Source organism: Exophiala oligosperma (assembly GCF_000835515.1).
Source record: "Exophiala oligosperma strain CBS 72588 unplaced genomic scaffold supercont1.4, whole genome shotgun sequence".
In the NCBI taxonomy this organism is placed as follows: Eukaryota; Fungi; Ascomycota; class Eurotiomycetes; order Chaetothyriales; family Herpotrichiellaceae; genus Exophiala; species Exophiala oligosperma.
Window position 1 is genome coordinate 952,134 of NW_015622821.1, and position 15,253 is coordinate 967,386.

Here is a 15,253-nt window from a genome sequence, read left to right on the forward strand (position 1 = left end):
ACTACTACTACTACTACTACTACTACTACTACTACTACTACTACTACTACTACTACTACTACTACTACTACTACTACTACTACTACTACTACTACGAGGTATCTCGACTTTCCATGCACCTCAAACCCGGCCTCCTACCTCGTCAATCAATGCTCTTCAACGAACACCTCACGTACCACACAGCAAGCTTGACGAGCGGTCGCGACGTGAGAATGATGTCTACCTACCTCATGACTCCTTACCGTTCCACCAGGTCTGATCATTTCTGTACCACCGGCGCGCTCTCGACGACAAGAACCACCAAAGTACTTTGTACGCCGTGGCTGGAATTCCCTCCTTGACTTGCTCGCGTAACAAGCCCTCTTTGCATACCACATCATCAGGGAACCCATCTTCGACACTTCTTGATCGAACTACGTGGACCATTTCGCATGCAGCTCAGATTCCCACCATCTCTCTGGGACACCATATACCTTTACACATTTCCCCCTTATACTTTCTTCCATTCAGTTGCCCATCATTACTCTATTTACAAATTCCTCATTTGCCCAGAGTAGCATCGTCGATCGCAAGGTGCCCTCTTTACGTCAGACCTAGCTGCCTGGAATGCCCAGAGCTCTTTTCTTGAGTCTGACTTTTACGCACCCAGGCTGTTTTGGTTTCATTGAGCCCAGCTGAATATGCTTCTCTCCTACTCGCGCCATCAAAGTCCCTGTTTGGTATCATGCCCTTGAGGAGATTGGCTGGGCTGGTCAGAAATGGATAAAACCATCATTGTGGCTTATGAACCGTAAAATTGCCTTTGCCGCTCAAGATTTGGTTCAGGTCGAAAGTACAAACAACAGGCTCTACAGCCGGAAGAGTTGCTCTTCAGATGGATCAAAGGTTGGTAACCCAGCAGGACGTATCGAACAGCTTCACCTCAATTCACCACTTTCATCCCACGACAGACTACCAATTGCCTGTCGCCCGCTCGATGCAGTCATAACTTGCCTGTAAGCCATGATGCTGTAGCACCAAAGGGTCGGTATTCAATCACAGAATCCCCGAAGCCCGTTTCCTCTCTCATCCAAGGCCATTGTCACCCATCGTAACTGTTTTCAGCCATGGCTACACGAGAACATCAATACCACCCTCGACAATGTCTCGTCATCGACTTTGCACCAATCTGCCGAAGAACCGTCTTGTGGAACCTGTACAGTTATATCAGGTGGTCAGCTGGTATACGCCGTCTGTGACCTCTCATAACAAGTATCAGTGTCGAACATCTCGCTTTAGCGGCTTCGGCAGGGCCGACCCGGGCCCTTATCAGAGGGCGCCGGCTCGATGGGCCAGAACAGCCGCCGACTTCATGTCAAGTACCAGGTGCATGTGCCAATCAGCCATCTCCCCAGCACGCTGCACAAGTCAATCACTGTCATTCAAAATGCGACCTGTCAAATGAGTTCTGCGTGTGGCAGGCCATTGAAGACAGGGGTATCTGGATATAGGACCCCCTGCAAGGTGGATCACATCTATTTGCGACGTTCAACTGAGCGAGGAGATCTGAGATCATCGCTGATTCAGGCGCTCTCAGCTATTACTTCTCTTGCCCATTCGGAAATGCCTTGGTAAACCAAAAGACTTTGTGAGACGGCCCGTGTTGCACTCTCACCGACCCTGACCCCTGGCGAACATGACGATCAGGTGCCTTGATGAATGCAAAATGTATCTAAGATATCAGTGGTACAGAATCATTTTTCGATTTGATTTGTCCCTCCACGTGTACCGTTTTGGCTGACCGCGGATGTCAGAACATGTGGCATATGCATGGCAAACGTGGCATATAAAAGAGGCCTGCAACTCCGACGATGTCGCCCTACAACTCTCGTCTTGTAAGAAATTCGAGCCCTTCGCAAGAACTATATTCTCCGATAATCTTCGACAGCTTCCAATTTGCACTGCAGCCATCAAATCGGTCCAAAAATGTGCTCACATCCGAAGACCTGGGCAACGTGTGGTGGATGTGCTGGAAATCCTCCACGGTAAGCAATCTGTAGCATCATTTGTCGTATTGAACTATCCATCATTCCTGCCGATGCGCTATCCAGCATATGCTGACGGCCTAAGCAGCAACAGTAGTAGGTGCGGCCGATGCAACGGGACCGGCGTGGTGGCAATCCCTTGTCGAACCTGTTCATCAAAAGGTCGCAATACTACAAATCCCAGGGGTCAGTCAACCCCTCAAAAGGATTATGCGTCCGCACGTCGGACCATTGATAGACAGCAGTCATCAAGGACTTGATATTCAACGGGTCTAAACAGCATGTGTGGTGTCGGTACAAGTGCCATGGGATGATTTGGTGCCCACTGTCTTGATTTACGCACGGTTCTCTTGTTTGGAGGCAATTTTCAGGTCCTGAACGATTACCAGATTGTACGAAGTAGTAAGAGAACTACATTTATGATCGCCTTTACTTTCAGTTTCACAATGCCGAGTATACAGTACTGTCTTGTCACGAATTGCAAAAAAGCGGCAAGACATGGCTCGTCCAACCTTGGGGAACTTCAAGGGTTCAGAACGGCGTTCTCTCTCATCCTCCGTGCTCAATTCAGTACTGCATTTTGCGCATACCAGCTCAAACCCAGTTCATACCCCCGGTACTTTACGAGGTACAAAATGAAAGGGCTGCATGAACCCAGCGTGCATAAGTGGTGTCCGGGAGTCGATCCGGCGGACCTTTTCTGTGTGCTTGTGCAACTTGCAGTCTACTTGAACCTGTCACTTCTATGGTGAACCCATGACTGGGCAATTGATTGGACGAAAGGAGAGGGATGCTCTGAAGCTTTGCCTGGCGAAGGGCAGTCGCGAGATCATGCTATCGGCACTGTCGTACGGTCGACATCTCATCTCGTGCTAGAATCCTAGCTACCGCCAACCACGCATTATGACGCTGACCATGTCGACAAGTACATCTTCGATCAACTAAGGTGAAACCGAGTGTCACCCCCGACGAGTACCGGGTGTATGCCTGCCTCGCTTCAGATCAGTTGTCTCCTGCGTCATTCTAGACTTCCAAATACCTTGAAAATCTCCCTGCTGGCGGGTCTATGGGCCAGCCGAACATGTCAAGATTAGCCGGTACTTTTGCGTGGCCGTTCTGGACCTTTGATTAGATCATCCCGTCGACAGATGTACAATATGGGCCTATACACGAAAGATCCCCACTGACTCTCTCATGTCGACTTCCGTCAATTTGAGTCAACTTGCGTACAGCATCATGCCCTGATGCCGGCAGACTGGGTTATCGTCTCTGCCTTAATAGGTTATGATGTTTTGTGTCACACGAGGCTTTCAGGGCAATCATGACGTCGCTAACAGGTCCTGTTGATCGAATACGCCACGTCGCAGCACGAGCCTCTACGTCCAACCCTCAATTTGCGTGCGTATTCTAAAATGTGTTTTAACATTCTGCCAGCCGACAGGTTTATAGATTGGCTCGACCTACTAGATGCGATGACTGGACGAGCTCGGCACACTGCCTTTTTCTCGAATCGTTCCATGCTTCCGAGGCAATCACCAGTTTTCCACCATGTGCAACGACCTACCGTTTCATTTTAATCTGTACACCTCAACAACCACGGAAGATCATGAGATGAGGATGGAACGGTCGGACAGTCCTATCTGCAAGGTTACAAAAGCAGGCTCCCAGTCTCGGCCACAATTTCGGGCGAATTTCGATAAAGGACGCCGGAAATGCACAAAACTGTCATTATCTCCCAAGGACTTCTCAACTTGCGACCTCGGGGTTCTCGTATGTCTCAGGGACGTAACTGGAGTTTCTAGAATTGCGCTGTCTGCTCCCTCACCACTCGTTGAGTCTGATGACGTGGCTGTCCTTGTACTCCATTCGAAGTCATTACAGTTTCTCAAAAAAAAAGCGTGACAAAGAGCACGAACAAAGAGTCCAGGAATAATGAAACTTTGCGGTGCAACATCCGGTTTCCACGTCGACATTGGCAAGTCTTAGCTACCTTTATCTACTCGAATTTTCGAACGACCGTCTTGAAACGGTGAAGGGTGCCGAAATCAAGAACTGTCGGTGAGAAAAGATTCAAATCAAACCGAAATCACGCTTCTGCCTGTCACAAAGTGTCTTGTCTTGAGCCGAATGGAAAATTGTTGAGAGGACCACCGCCGTGAGATTGGCTTCCTGCCTTCTCGGAACGATCGCTCTATTCGTCTACCAGGCCGCTCGAACTCTCGCTGTCGGAGCAGTTCTTCTCCTCGCTATCGATGACATAGTACACAATGGTCTTTGGAACGTACGAGAGCCCAGCCAGAATGGTTTTCCGGTAGCATGCATGGGGTACCACGCGCGTGGAAAAACGCCGTGGAAAAACGTATCAATCTACGTACATCTCTCTCTACTTTCCCTTCAAGTGACGGCGGAAAATGAAGACTAAATATTTGGTAACCCATTGTGATGTTGGATGGATTACTAACTAACACTGCTAATCAAATTTCGAAATAGTCTACGGACGCTGGGTATCAAATTTGAGTAAATCGAACGCTGAAGAAATTATAGTATAGTACCGTACTGTGTCCGGAAGGTCCGTTGAGGTTTATAATTTAATTGGTGAGTCGTCTTCGTCGCCGAGGTAGATGTTTAACCGTTGACCATCGGTCCCCATCGCATTTTTGGACTGTCCGGAGTGAAGGGTATAAGGAGGAAGATATGCGCTTGCTTGAAAACTTGAAGCCGAGATTGGAGAAGCTCCGGTTCCTCCGCGTTCAAGATTCGTAGGTGTGATTGTGTGTTTTGTTTCGTGGTTCAGGGTGTTTTATGAAGACCAACCCACACCACTCCTTGCAGTATCTCGACGAGGCTGTTCGGAAGTTGGGTGTTATGGTGGGGACGGGAACAAGACAATCGATTTTGTCTCTGTGTCCGTCTCTGTCGAAAATGGGCATCGATGCGGTCTTTATTCAGTATCGCTAAAGTGCTGTTTTGTTCCGATGCCTCTGTCATCTTTTGGATTGGATTGCCGTCCAGGGGGGTGTTGGGAGGAGTATCGAAACATGACTGTATCCGATCCTCCCGTATTTTAGTCTGATGTATTAAAATGTGTCGGGCGCTGTTGAGCGAGATCAATCGTCGTCATCATTGTGCATCGTCATTGTCATCGTCGTTCATTCGTTTGTTGTTCCTTGTTCGTCGTCGTGAGTCTCTGACATCTCTCTCTTTCTTCTCCTTCAACCCGCGGCATAGGTGCTCTTCTCGCGCAACATTTGTCCAAACTTCCACAACAAAATCGGGGCGGGTATACCCAAGACGATGGCGATGAACCCCAGCATCGAATTTCCCCAATTTAACCCCAGTGCTTGGTACATGTAAGGCGCGAATAGTGGACTAGACATGGTCAGTTTTGGGCGCGTCAGTCGTAAAAATTCTTTCTTTCCTAATCGAAGGATTTTGTTTCGAACGGGGGAATTGACAAAAACTTACAATCCAAATCCCGCCAAACTCCTCAAGACGACCGCCGAGGCCACGGCGGAAGCGGCGAATCTCGAATAAGCGTCGACGATGTAGGTTTGGGTACACTGGAAACCCATTATCGTGCCCGCCGCGAAGATGGCGGCGCCGACATTGGGGACGACCCAGTGGGTGCGTTCGTAACTCGACCAACCGTAGACGAACAGACCGATGGGGACCAATATGGCGCCTGGGATCATCAAGGGGACCCGGAATTCCGGCTTGCCGACGTTGTTGTTGCGCAACTTCAACTTGCGGTAGATCCGGTCGTTGATGGGGGCGCAGATCTGGGTGCCCAGGAAGAAACCCAACCCGAGAGAAATGTAGTTGAGGCCGCCGATTCCGGTCTGTTCGTGGTAGGTTTCGGTCCAGACGGTGGGGAAGGTGGAAAGAACGAGATACATGAGACCGTAGAGGTAGGCCCTATGGGGTTGTCAGTGAAATCTGGTTGGATTTGCGTACTCACGTCCAGGTACGCACGTGTACTTGTTCAGGATGTACAAGGGAAGAAGAAGTGAACAAACGACAAAAACTAAAAAAAACTCACATGTATATCGCCAAGACTTGAATGATCAGTTGAGTACCGAGAAGGCGAAAGGGTCGGATCAGACTCGTCCTGAGGACCTTGCCCAGTGTCCTGTCGGGGTGTTCCCATTCGGTGTGCAACTCGGAATTCCCGGTCTGTTGTCGGAGTCTCTTGGCCTTGACGGCGAGTAACTTGGGGGCGTAGGTTTCTCGAAGGTAAAGGACACCCAACACCTGGATGCCGGCGTCGACGATCGAAGTCGACCAAAAACACCATCTCCAAGTTGTCTGCGAAAAAAAAGGAGGGGGAAGAGGTCAGTACGAGTCATGTCGACCAGAAGTGTAGGAGAGATCTGTCTAGAGGAAAATACCTTCATCGCGATGAAACCTCCCGCAATCGGCCCGACTGCCGGGCCCAGCAAAGGTGCCAACGAGTAGATACTGATGGACTTTCCTCGTTCCTCTGCACGCCAACAGTCGCTCAAGACTCCTCCACCGAGTGCCAATGGTGCTGAACCTCCCAGCCCGCTCATGAATCGAAAGGCGATAAGTTGACCTTTTGTCTGAGCGAACCCGCAACCGATGTTGAAGGCGAGGAAGAAGAGGTTGGACAGCTGTAGGACGATCACGCGACCATAAATTTCCGACAATGGCCCCAGGAACAATGGTCCGATGGCGTAGGCCAAAACGAAAATGGACAGCATCAGTGACTTTTCAATCTCCGAGTTGACTCCCAGGTCCAGTCCGATTTTGTTCAAGGCCGGGGCGACCATGGACGACGACACGGGTGATATGAAGGTGAAGGACGACACGATCAGGGTGGCAGCCCATTTCTTCTTGTACGTCCAGTTTTTGGGATTCTCGGGGTCTTCAGCGTCCTCCCATGTGACCTGTGCAGTCGTAAAAATTGATGGTCAGTTTTCAATGATCCATCAGAGCCGTCAGTGTGGCATTTCCGAGGGGGGAAAAAAACTTGCCAAGTTCGGATCTTTGATCGATCTGGCAGACTTTTCCTTGATTAATTCAGGCAAGTTCGCTTCGACGTCTTGAACGTCCCTCGTGTTTCTCACGCCGAACCGTACCTCCTCCACCGACTCACCGCTACTCGTCGTGTCGTCGTCGTCGTCCTCCTCCTCATCCTCGTCCGGCGCGGTCGACGCCACACTCAGATCGTCCCGGGTCACGCCGTGGTGGTAGTGGTGAGCGCCGTGGTCATCCATGAATTGAGGCGAGTACAGTTGGTGTGCGTCATCGTCTGGGGTCGATCTGGCTCGTCTTAAAGGACCTCGGGTCCTCGAGACCTGTCGTGCTGGCCGTGGCCGATTATCCGGGGCGGTCCTAGTTCTGCTGATACGAGTAGACATGATGGGTCCCTGATGATGGAAAAGGACATCAAAACTAGCGAGAAATGCGACGGTGGACTGCCGCTGCGCTGTGTTGGTTTTAGTGAAAGAGGGGGGGGCGGCACAAGTATAGATAGTAGGTAGATATAACCCGAGGTTCTTATTTATCTGGTTCAGACAGACCCACGAATGGACGCAACGGAGTTAGTCATTAGTACCGGCCCTTTCTTTTTTTTGGGATGCGCGTTCAGATTTTTGTATGACTTTGCATACTGTATGGAGTGTAAAAGACACCAAAAGGACAAACAACCAATGTGAACTGCGCCACGCCGGTCAGGAAGACCAGGGACAAGGGTGTCCCGGGTATCGGCACGGCAAACGTTGAGGATTTGTGCTTGAGTTGACGACGACACATTGAGAAAGCGATCACACTCTGCGAATTACGTGCCGATTAGACCGGGGGAGATGGGAGATGGACCAGTGACAATCCATGCCGTTACCGGGGACCGGCGGACATGATCGCACCAACACCACCTCCGTCATTGGTTGAAATCAAAACAAGCAGGTAGCGCCACCTCCGGAACAAGGAAGGAGGACTCTGCTTGCGATGCTTGCGATGCTTGCGATGCTTGCGCCTCCATGTCAAATGCGACGTCCCTAAGTATATAACGTGAGAGAAGGTGAGAAGGCGACAGAATCATGTTGGGGATCGACTGACATTTGAGATTATTTTGTGCGCCGGTCAAATTCACGTGACTGCTTTTATGTTTTCAGGCGTGATTTACGCACCACAATTACAGTAGAAACACTGTACGAGTACGAATACGAATACCTGAAGTGCGCCTCCAGATGTCCCGGCCATGGACTTTCCGAAGCATTTCTGCAACCGTACTAAACGCCCATTTACGCCCGTTCTACTACTACAGTGTGGACACAATATTGAGGACACTCGACAACGTTTACACTGTTACTCCATTTCTTCCTTGATGAAGATTAAAAAGACTCACATCGAAAGTACCTGGGTGTCTTGCGACCCTCTTTAGGCCAACCACGCCGTCTCTACCGTAAAATATCTTTGTTCTTACCTCAGCCTGACACTCTACTACTGCATGATCAACAATTCTCGCTTCTCTGCATAAACATGGATTCACTCATCGTTCAGCGATGGGAACATTCGATCAGTTGCTAGGTTCACGGTTTAACTTAACCGAGAGCTGTCTTGACTCTGAACCACACGTGCACTTGAGTGGTGCCGAGAAGTCGATCATCATACTTACTGACCAGTACTGACTGACTAGAATATATCTAACCTAGCCATGGCCATGGTATCCTTATTGTAGTGAGGGATAGCAGCCTAGGGGCTCGACCTTGATCCGGCCCGGAAGTAACATCCCCTTCTGCTGCTTGATCAATGGCAATTCGAAACAATCTCAAGACTGCTATGGTGAAGCATGCCGACCTTAGTTGATATACTCAACCAAGTCGAGATGACCTAGACTCACTCCGTTGTGCTCGCAGGGTACAACTATGTATGTATGCATCCAAGCCTAAAACTCCGCGGGAATTGAACCTGCGAATCGGAGAAATGCGGGCCTCTCAAGTGCTGGCTCCAGGCATGAGGGTGACTTCGCTTAGGGACTCTCATCACCTATTCAGGCATGGTATACGACTCCTAACCCTCTTAGCATCGGGCATGGCCAGCTCGGGTAGAGGCAAGTGCATCTCAGCATTCGATGCCGAGCCCATCATTGCGAGTCTTTAAAACTTCTACTGGAACCCCCGCGATGTTTTTGATGTGTCTGCTCACGATCATCGCTTGGAAGGATGTGGCAGCTTCTTTTGCCCGTATATACGCATCCAGAGCGATGCTGAACTCGCGAGTCTCGAATCTCTTGTGATGACGGACAAACGCCACCATCGCCTCGGTTGAAAAACGCCCGAATTCCGACGGAATGGCCGCGGAAAAAGTGTCAGACGAAAAGACGTTCGATGCTAAGAATACGGATGTCGCTAGAACTGTGTCGTCGTCTCACGGGCGAGAAAACAACGCTCACATAGTAAATATCAGGATTCGAAATGTGTCTGTCAGAGTCGATCCGGCCGCTGGGCCACTCTTCTCTTCAACCGATGCTTTCAAGGCAAAGATCCTCCGCAGCAAGGACAAGCCGGCCATCAAAGACATCTTACGGAATGTATCAGCAGACCTATCCAGCCAAAGTCTGACCGCCATCGCTGGAGCCAGCGGATCCGGAAAGACTACCCTCCTCAATGTTGTGGCTAGGCGCGTCAAGGATCAAAAGTTTCAGCAATCCGGCAGTGTCACATATGACACCGCTAACAAAACGACTCATGATGCGGACTTGTCCAAGGTCGGGATAGCCTATGTGCTTCAGCAAGACGTACTCCTGCCCAGCTTGACCGTCCGGGAGACTCTAAGGTATGCAGCTGATTTGCGTTTGTCTACCATCAAGACCAAGGCAGAGCGATATGCAATGGTCGAGACCGTTATCGATGAACTCGGCCTAGGTTCTTGCGCTGAGACAAGGATCGGAGACAATGTTCACAAGGGCTGCTCGGGCGGTGAGAAACGACGAACCAGTATTGGCGTCCAATTGCTCGCAGACCAACCCGTTCTCATTCTGGACGAGCCGACCACGGGCCTTGACGCCGCCTCAGCGATTCACGTCGTGCAGACGCTCAAATCGCTTGCTCAGCGGGGTAAAACGGTCATCATGACAAGTAAGTAATCCCCTTGACGAGCATCATTAGGCACTAACATTTGGTTCAGTCCATCAACCTCGTTCAGAGATCTGGAGACTCGTTGATAATCTCATATTGCTGTCGAGAGGAATTCCAGTCTACTCAGGACCAATCGGACAATGCCTATCGTACTTTGATGAAGTTGGCTATAAGATGCCTCCATTCTCCAATCCTTTCGACTTCGTCATTGACCTCGCTGCGATTGACCTTCGTTCGCAGCAGTCGGAGCGCACATCGTCGGAACGAGTTCAAGCATTGCAGGAGTTGTGGAGAGTCAAGTCAGCAGACTTCATCGACAGGACCGTAGACATATCTACGGGCAAGAGCTTTGATGGAAAGCAGATGGCTCGTTCAGGGAACTGGCTCAACGAACTTTTCCAGGAAACGCTCGTGCACATGCGCAGGACTTTTGTCGTGACCTGCCGCGATCGACTCGGTCTTCTCGCAAGTATGGTAGAGTCGCTGAGTATGGGCATCATGAGTGGTTGGATATTCTACAAACTGGGTTCCGATCTGGCTGGGATCCGATCACGAGAAGGAGCAATGTATTCGGCCTGTGCTTTGCAGGGGTACTTGATTCTGCTATTTGAAACCTACCGACTAACGATTGACATTGAGGTCTACGACCGAGAACGGATCGAAGGGGTCATTAGACCCGTCAGCTTTATCTTCAGCAGGAGATTTGCACGGCTCGTACTTGAGGATCTTCCCGTCCCATTCTTCTATTCTGTGATCTACTACTTCATGGCAGGATTCAGAGCCGAAGCCAGTCAATTCTTCACCTTCTTCGCCATCCAGCTCCTGCTTCATTTAATTGCGGTCAATCTCGCCACAGTGTGTGTTGGCGTAAATCGACAATTCATGATTGCATCTTTGATTGCCAACCTCAGTTTCACCTTGCAATCGATGGGATGCGGCTTCTTCATCAACACGAGAGAAATCGCAGTGTGGCTACGCTGGATTAAGTGGACGGCATACGTCTTCTACTCATTTGGGGCCCTGTGTACGAACGAATTCCGCGGCCATTTTTATGACTGCCCTAGTCCAGGCGGACCCTCCAACCCGGCGTGCAAAGAGTACACCGGTGCTTACATTTTGGCTTCGTTGAATTTGCCGTCAAATTGGCTATGGAGGCCGATCATCGTACTGGTTGGGTTCGTCTTGTTCTTTTTCATCCTTTCCGGGATCATTCTCCAGGTCCTCACCACAGAAGTCGAAATGGCAAAACAACATGATAGTGAGGTTACGTATGAGGCTGAGAGTCAGCAAGCGATTGTGAGATCTGGAGACGGGGACAGAGGTATCACCGTGACCCTGGACCATTTCGGGCTGGATCTAGAGACGCAACGCCTGTTCAGGGGCAAATCAGTCAAACATATCTTCCGCCCCATCAGCACCCAGTTCGAACCAGGAGTACTGAATGTTATCATGGGTCCGTCAGGCTCTGGAAAGTCTTCGTGTCTGAATGCAATGGCACGTCGACTGTACAATTCACCTATGACAAAATACTTGCCGTCTGGGAAGATGCTTCTCAACGGGATGACAGCCACTGAGGACGTTATCACATCAGTCTGCTCTTATGTTCCACAAGACGACACTGGCCTCCTCTCGTCCCTGACGGTGCGTGAAACTCTTCATTTTGCCGCACGTCTACGCCTGCCTCCGTTCATGACGAATGAGCAAAAGATCCAACGAGCAGAGAGAGTCCTCCTACAACTCGGGCTGAAAGACTGTGCCGACACCCTTGTGGGAAGCGACATGGTTAAAGGCATTAGTGGCGGCGAGAAACGTCGCGTGACGATAGGTATTCAGGTACTGACTGATCCACGAGTTTTGCTCCTGGACGAACCAACATCGGGCCTTGACGCGTTCACTGCTTTCTCCATCATTGAGGTCCTCAAGGGTTTAGCAGACGAAGGCAGAACAATCATCTTCTCCATCCATCAGCCTCGCTCCGACATGTTCAAACAATTCGGTGGTGTGCTCTTGCTCGCCAAAGGGGGCGACGTAGTCTACACTGGCACCGTCGAGGACATGCTACCACACTTTGCACGACAGGGACACACGTGTCCTGAATCAGCCAACCCAGCCGACTTTGCACTCGACTTGGTGTCTGGTGGCCCTCTTGAATCGTCGTCGTCGCCTACGCCGTCATCGACCAAGGAGAGAGAAGTCGAACAGCCGCCAATAACACTTGTGTCCACGACCACCTCATTACCGGCACCAGCACCACAAGATCCCCACCGCCCATCATCGGCATCACACCTCTCCTTACCTGCGAGTCTGGGGATGCACACGCGCCGCACGCTTCCCTTCCGCACGTCATACCCCATCCTCCTACACCGCGGCCTCATCAATCTCCGGCGCCAACCGAACCTCCTGACCGGGCGCGTCACGCAACTCGTGGGTCTGGGTATCGTGCTCGCCGCCTTCTTCTCCCCGCTCAAGCACGACTACTTCTCCGTCCAGACGCGGGTCGGGTACATCCAGGCCATGAGCTCCATGTTCTTCGTCGGCATGCTCAACAGCATCGCCATGTACCCGTCCGAGCGGGACATTTACACGCACGAGTCGCAGCGGGACAAGACGTACCCCCTGTCGGCCTTCTACCTCTACTACCTCACGCTCGAGGTGCCCATGGAGGTCGTCGCCAGCCTGTTGTTCTCCGTGCTCACCGTCTTCGCCGCCCACCTCCCCTACACGGCGGGCCAGTTCCTCCTGACGGCCTACTGCGCCTTTTGCGTCGTGTCGTGCGGCGAGAGCTTCGGCATCCTGTTCCTCACCATGTTCCGCCACACGGGCCTCGCCGTCAGCGTCATGTCCGTCGTCCTCTCCGTCTCCATCCACCTGGCCGGCGTGCTGAGCATCGACGTCGACGCCTTCCTCCGCGCCGTCAACCACGCCTCCCCCATCAAGTGGCAGGTCGGCGCCCTCCTGAGCTACAGCCTCCGCGGCATCCGCTTCACCTGCACCGCGGGCCAGCGCCTCCCCGACGGCCCCTGCCCCATCGCCACCGGCGAGCAGGTCCTCGACCTGTACCGGCTCGACGTCGACACCGCCACCTACGCCATCGCCCTGGGCGGCGTGACCGTCGCCTACAGGATCCTGGGGTACCTGGGTCTGTTGGCCAAACGGACCGATTGGAAACTGCTCTTTGCGAGCCTTTCGTCCCCATCTCCCGAAAAGTGAAGGCGTCCCTCTCTTCCGCTTGGAGAGGAGAAGAGAAAGAGACAAAAATACGACCACTGTCTGACTCGACTTGACTTGACCATTACCCAAAGTAGTGGCGCCGACCCCCAAGTACTATACAATGTATCTCTGTTGGCTCATGCGCGCATGTCGTGACCTGCCGCCTGCCACCCATTATCATTGGGACCGTTCGGATTGTTTGCATGGACATTTTAGCTGTGGCAACGACACATAGAACACAAACACCTGGCGTCTGAGAATGAGAATGCAATATATTGATATCAATTCCATAAAACTCCTCCATGGAGAAAAAAAAATCCATAACCTCTATATACGAGTCAATGCAGAACCAGACGTGACAGGTGTTTAAATCGTACAACCAAGTACATGTCGAACGCTCTAGGAGAAAGTGGAGTGTCTCAGAAAGGAGGTATACATCGAATTGTGTTTGTGTGCACGTCGCTCATGGACTTGTCACACTCACTTCCCCCTTTTCGACGTGTCCTCCTGAATCTTCTTCTCCAACACGTCCAAGCCGGCCATCTTTTTGAACATGCCGTCAAAGGCGCCCACGGGGAGGAGACTGGACAGCCAGACCAAGGTGGCACCGCCGCCCCTCCAGATCTGCGCGGCCGGCCTGTTTCGCGAGAGGTCGCCGACCACGTTCTTGGCCCACTTGTCGAGGTCCTGGAACTCGACGCCCTCCATGTCCCCGTTCATGACGCCCTCCACCTTGTCCTTCAGGGCCAGATAGGGACTGGTCGGGGGCAACCCGCTGCCGGACCGCAGCGCCGCGTTGTCGAAGAAGGGCGTCTTGACCGCCCCCGTCCTCAGGTCGACGACCTTGACGCGGAACGGCATCATCTCCAGCCTCAGGCACTCGGTGAGGTTGGCGATGGCCGCCTTGGACGACCCGTACGCGCCCTGGAACGGCACGGTCGCCACGCTGGCGCACGAGGTCTGGTTGACGATGACGGCGTCGGGCGCGGCCGCGCGCAGCAAGGGGAAAAAGAGCTGCGCCGTGCGGATGACCGAGAGGACGTTGAGTCGGTACAACTTTTCCATCTCGTCCAGGGATATGTCCATCTGTACGAGAGACCCGAAAACGGTCAGCGAGGGGAGGGGGAAGAACTAGAAGGTCAAAGCGGGGGAAGGTGGGGGAGCTCCGTACGACTGGCATACTGTAACCCGCTCCGGCGTTGTTGACGAGCATGTTCAATTTACCACCCGTCAAGGCCGAAACCTCCTCCACGCAAGCCTTGATGGATTCGTCCGAGAGGACGTCGAGTTTGAACGTTTCGATCCCGAGCGCCGTCAGCGATGCCATCTTGGCCGGATTGCGAGCTGTCGCAAAAACTCGATCACCACGTTTGTGAAATTGAATGGCCAGTCCCGCTCCTAAACCGCCGTCCGAACAGCCTGTGATGAGAACGGTGCGAGCCATGAGTGCCGTATGTAGTCTCAGACGGGGATGAGGGTTATGGTGACAATATTACTGTCTCGAGTCGTTGGCGAGCTGGATTGATATCAAAGGATCAAGATCACACATTCGCCCTGGCTCAATCGACGTTGAAAGTATAAGTGCAAGTAGAACGGAAGGAGGAGCAGACCATCTTATATCATGCTGCTCATCGTCGGCACCCCACTTATTAAAGGCCCTTGTAAGATATTGTGCTTCTGAATTATCAACCCTTGCGTACCGTGTCATACTCGCATCTCGATTGAGTAGGTGGACTACGGGATCGAACCGGCCGAGAAAAGAGTCGAAAATAGGGTGCTCGGGCCGTCATTGGTTGGTGTCTGTTTGGGACTGTGACTTTTTAGTTGTAGAAGCCAGGGCTACCGGTACCAACACAAAAGAAACAGATTTGTCGTCGTCCGTGTGTAGACTTTGGTCCGACCTGGCAAAAGCCACCAACA

General features: G+C 51.8%; 3 protein-coding genes across 3 annotated transcripts; 1 reads left to right on the top strand and 2 right to left on the bottom strand.

The window, feature by feature from the left end:
- Positions 1 to 5,236: 5,236 nt before the first annotated feature.
- On the bottom strand, positions 5,237 to 7,999 carry PV06_04482 (uncharacterized protein; the record flags this gene model as incomplete). The annotated part of the gene is made up of 4 exons (XM_016405383.1): positions 6,413 to 7,999; positions 6,064 to 6,329; positions 5,490 to 5,939; positions 5,237 to 5,393 (listed from the first exon to the last, which is right to left on the bottom strand). The coding sequence occupies exons 1-4, from the start codon at positions 6,812 to 6,814 to the stop codon at positions 5,237 to 5,239; spliced, it is 1,275 nt and encodes a 424-aa protein (XP_016263589.1). The 5' UTR covers positions 6,815 to 7,999.
- A 130-nt stretch (positions 8,000 to 8,129) lies between these two features.
- Positions 8,130 to 13,938, top strand: PV06_04483 (uncharacterized protein). Its single transcript, XM_016405384.1, has 2 exons — positions 8,130 to 10,123; positions 10,173 to 13,938. The coding sequence occupies exons 1-2, from the start codon at positions 9,337 to 9,339 to the stop codon at positions 13,331 to 13,333; spliced, it is 3,948 nt and encodes a 1,315-aa protein (XP_016263590.1). The 5' UTR covers positions 8,130 to 9,336; the 3' UTR covers positions 13,334 to 13,938.
- Positions 13,814 to 14,777, bottom strand: PV06_04484 (uncharacterized protein; the record flags this gene model as incomplete). The annotated part of the gene is made up of 2 exons (XM_016405385.1): positions 13,814 to 14,419; positions 14,505 to 14,777. The coding sequence occupies 2 exons, from the start codon at positions 14,775 to 14,777 to the stop codon at positions 13,814 to 13,816; spliced, it is 879 nt and encodes a 292-aa protein (XP_016263591.1).
- Between the last annotated feature and the right edge of the window lie 476 nt (positions 14,778 to 15,253).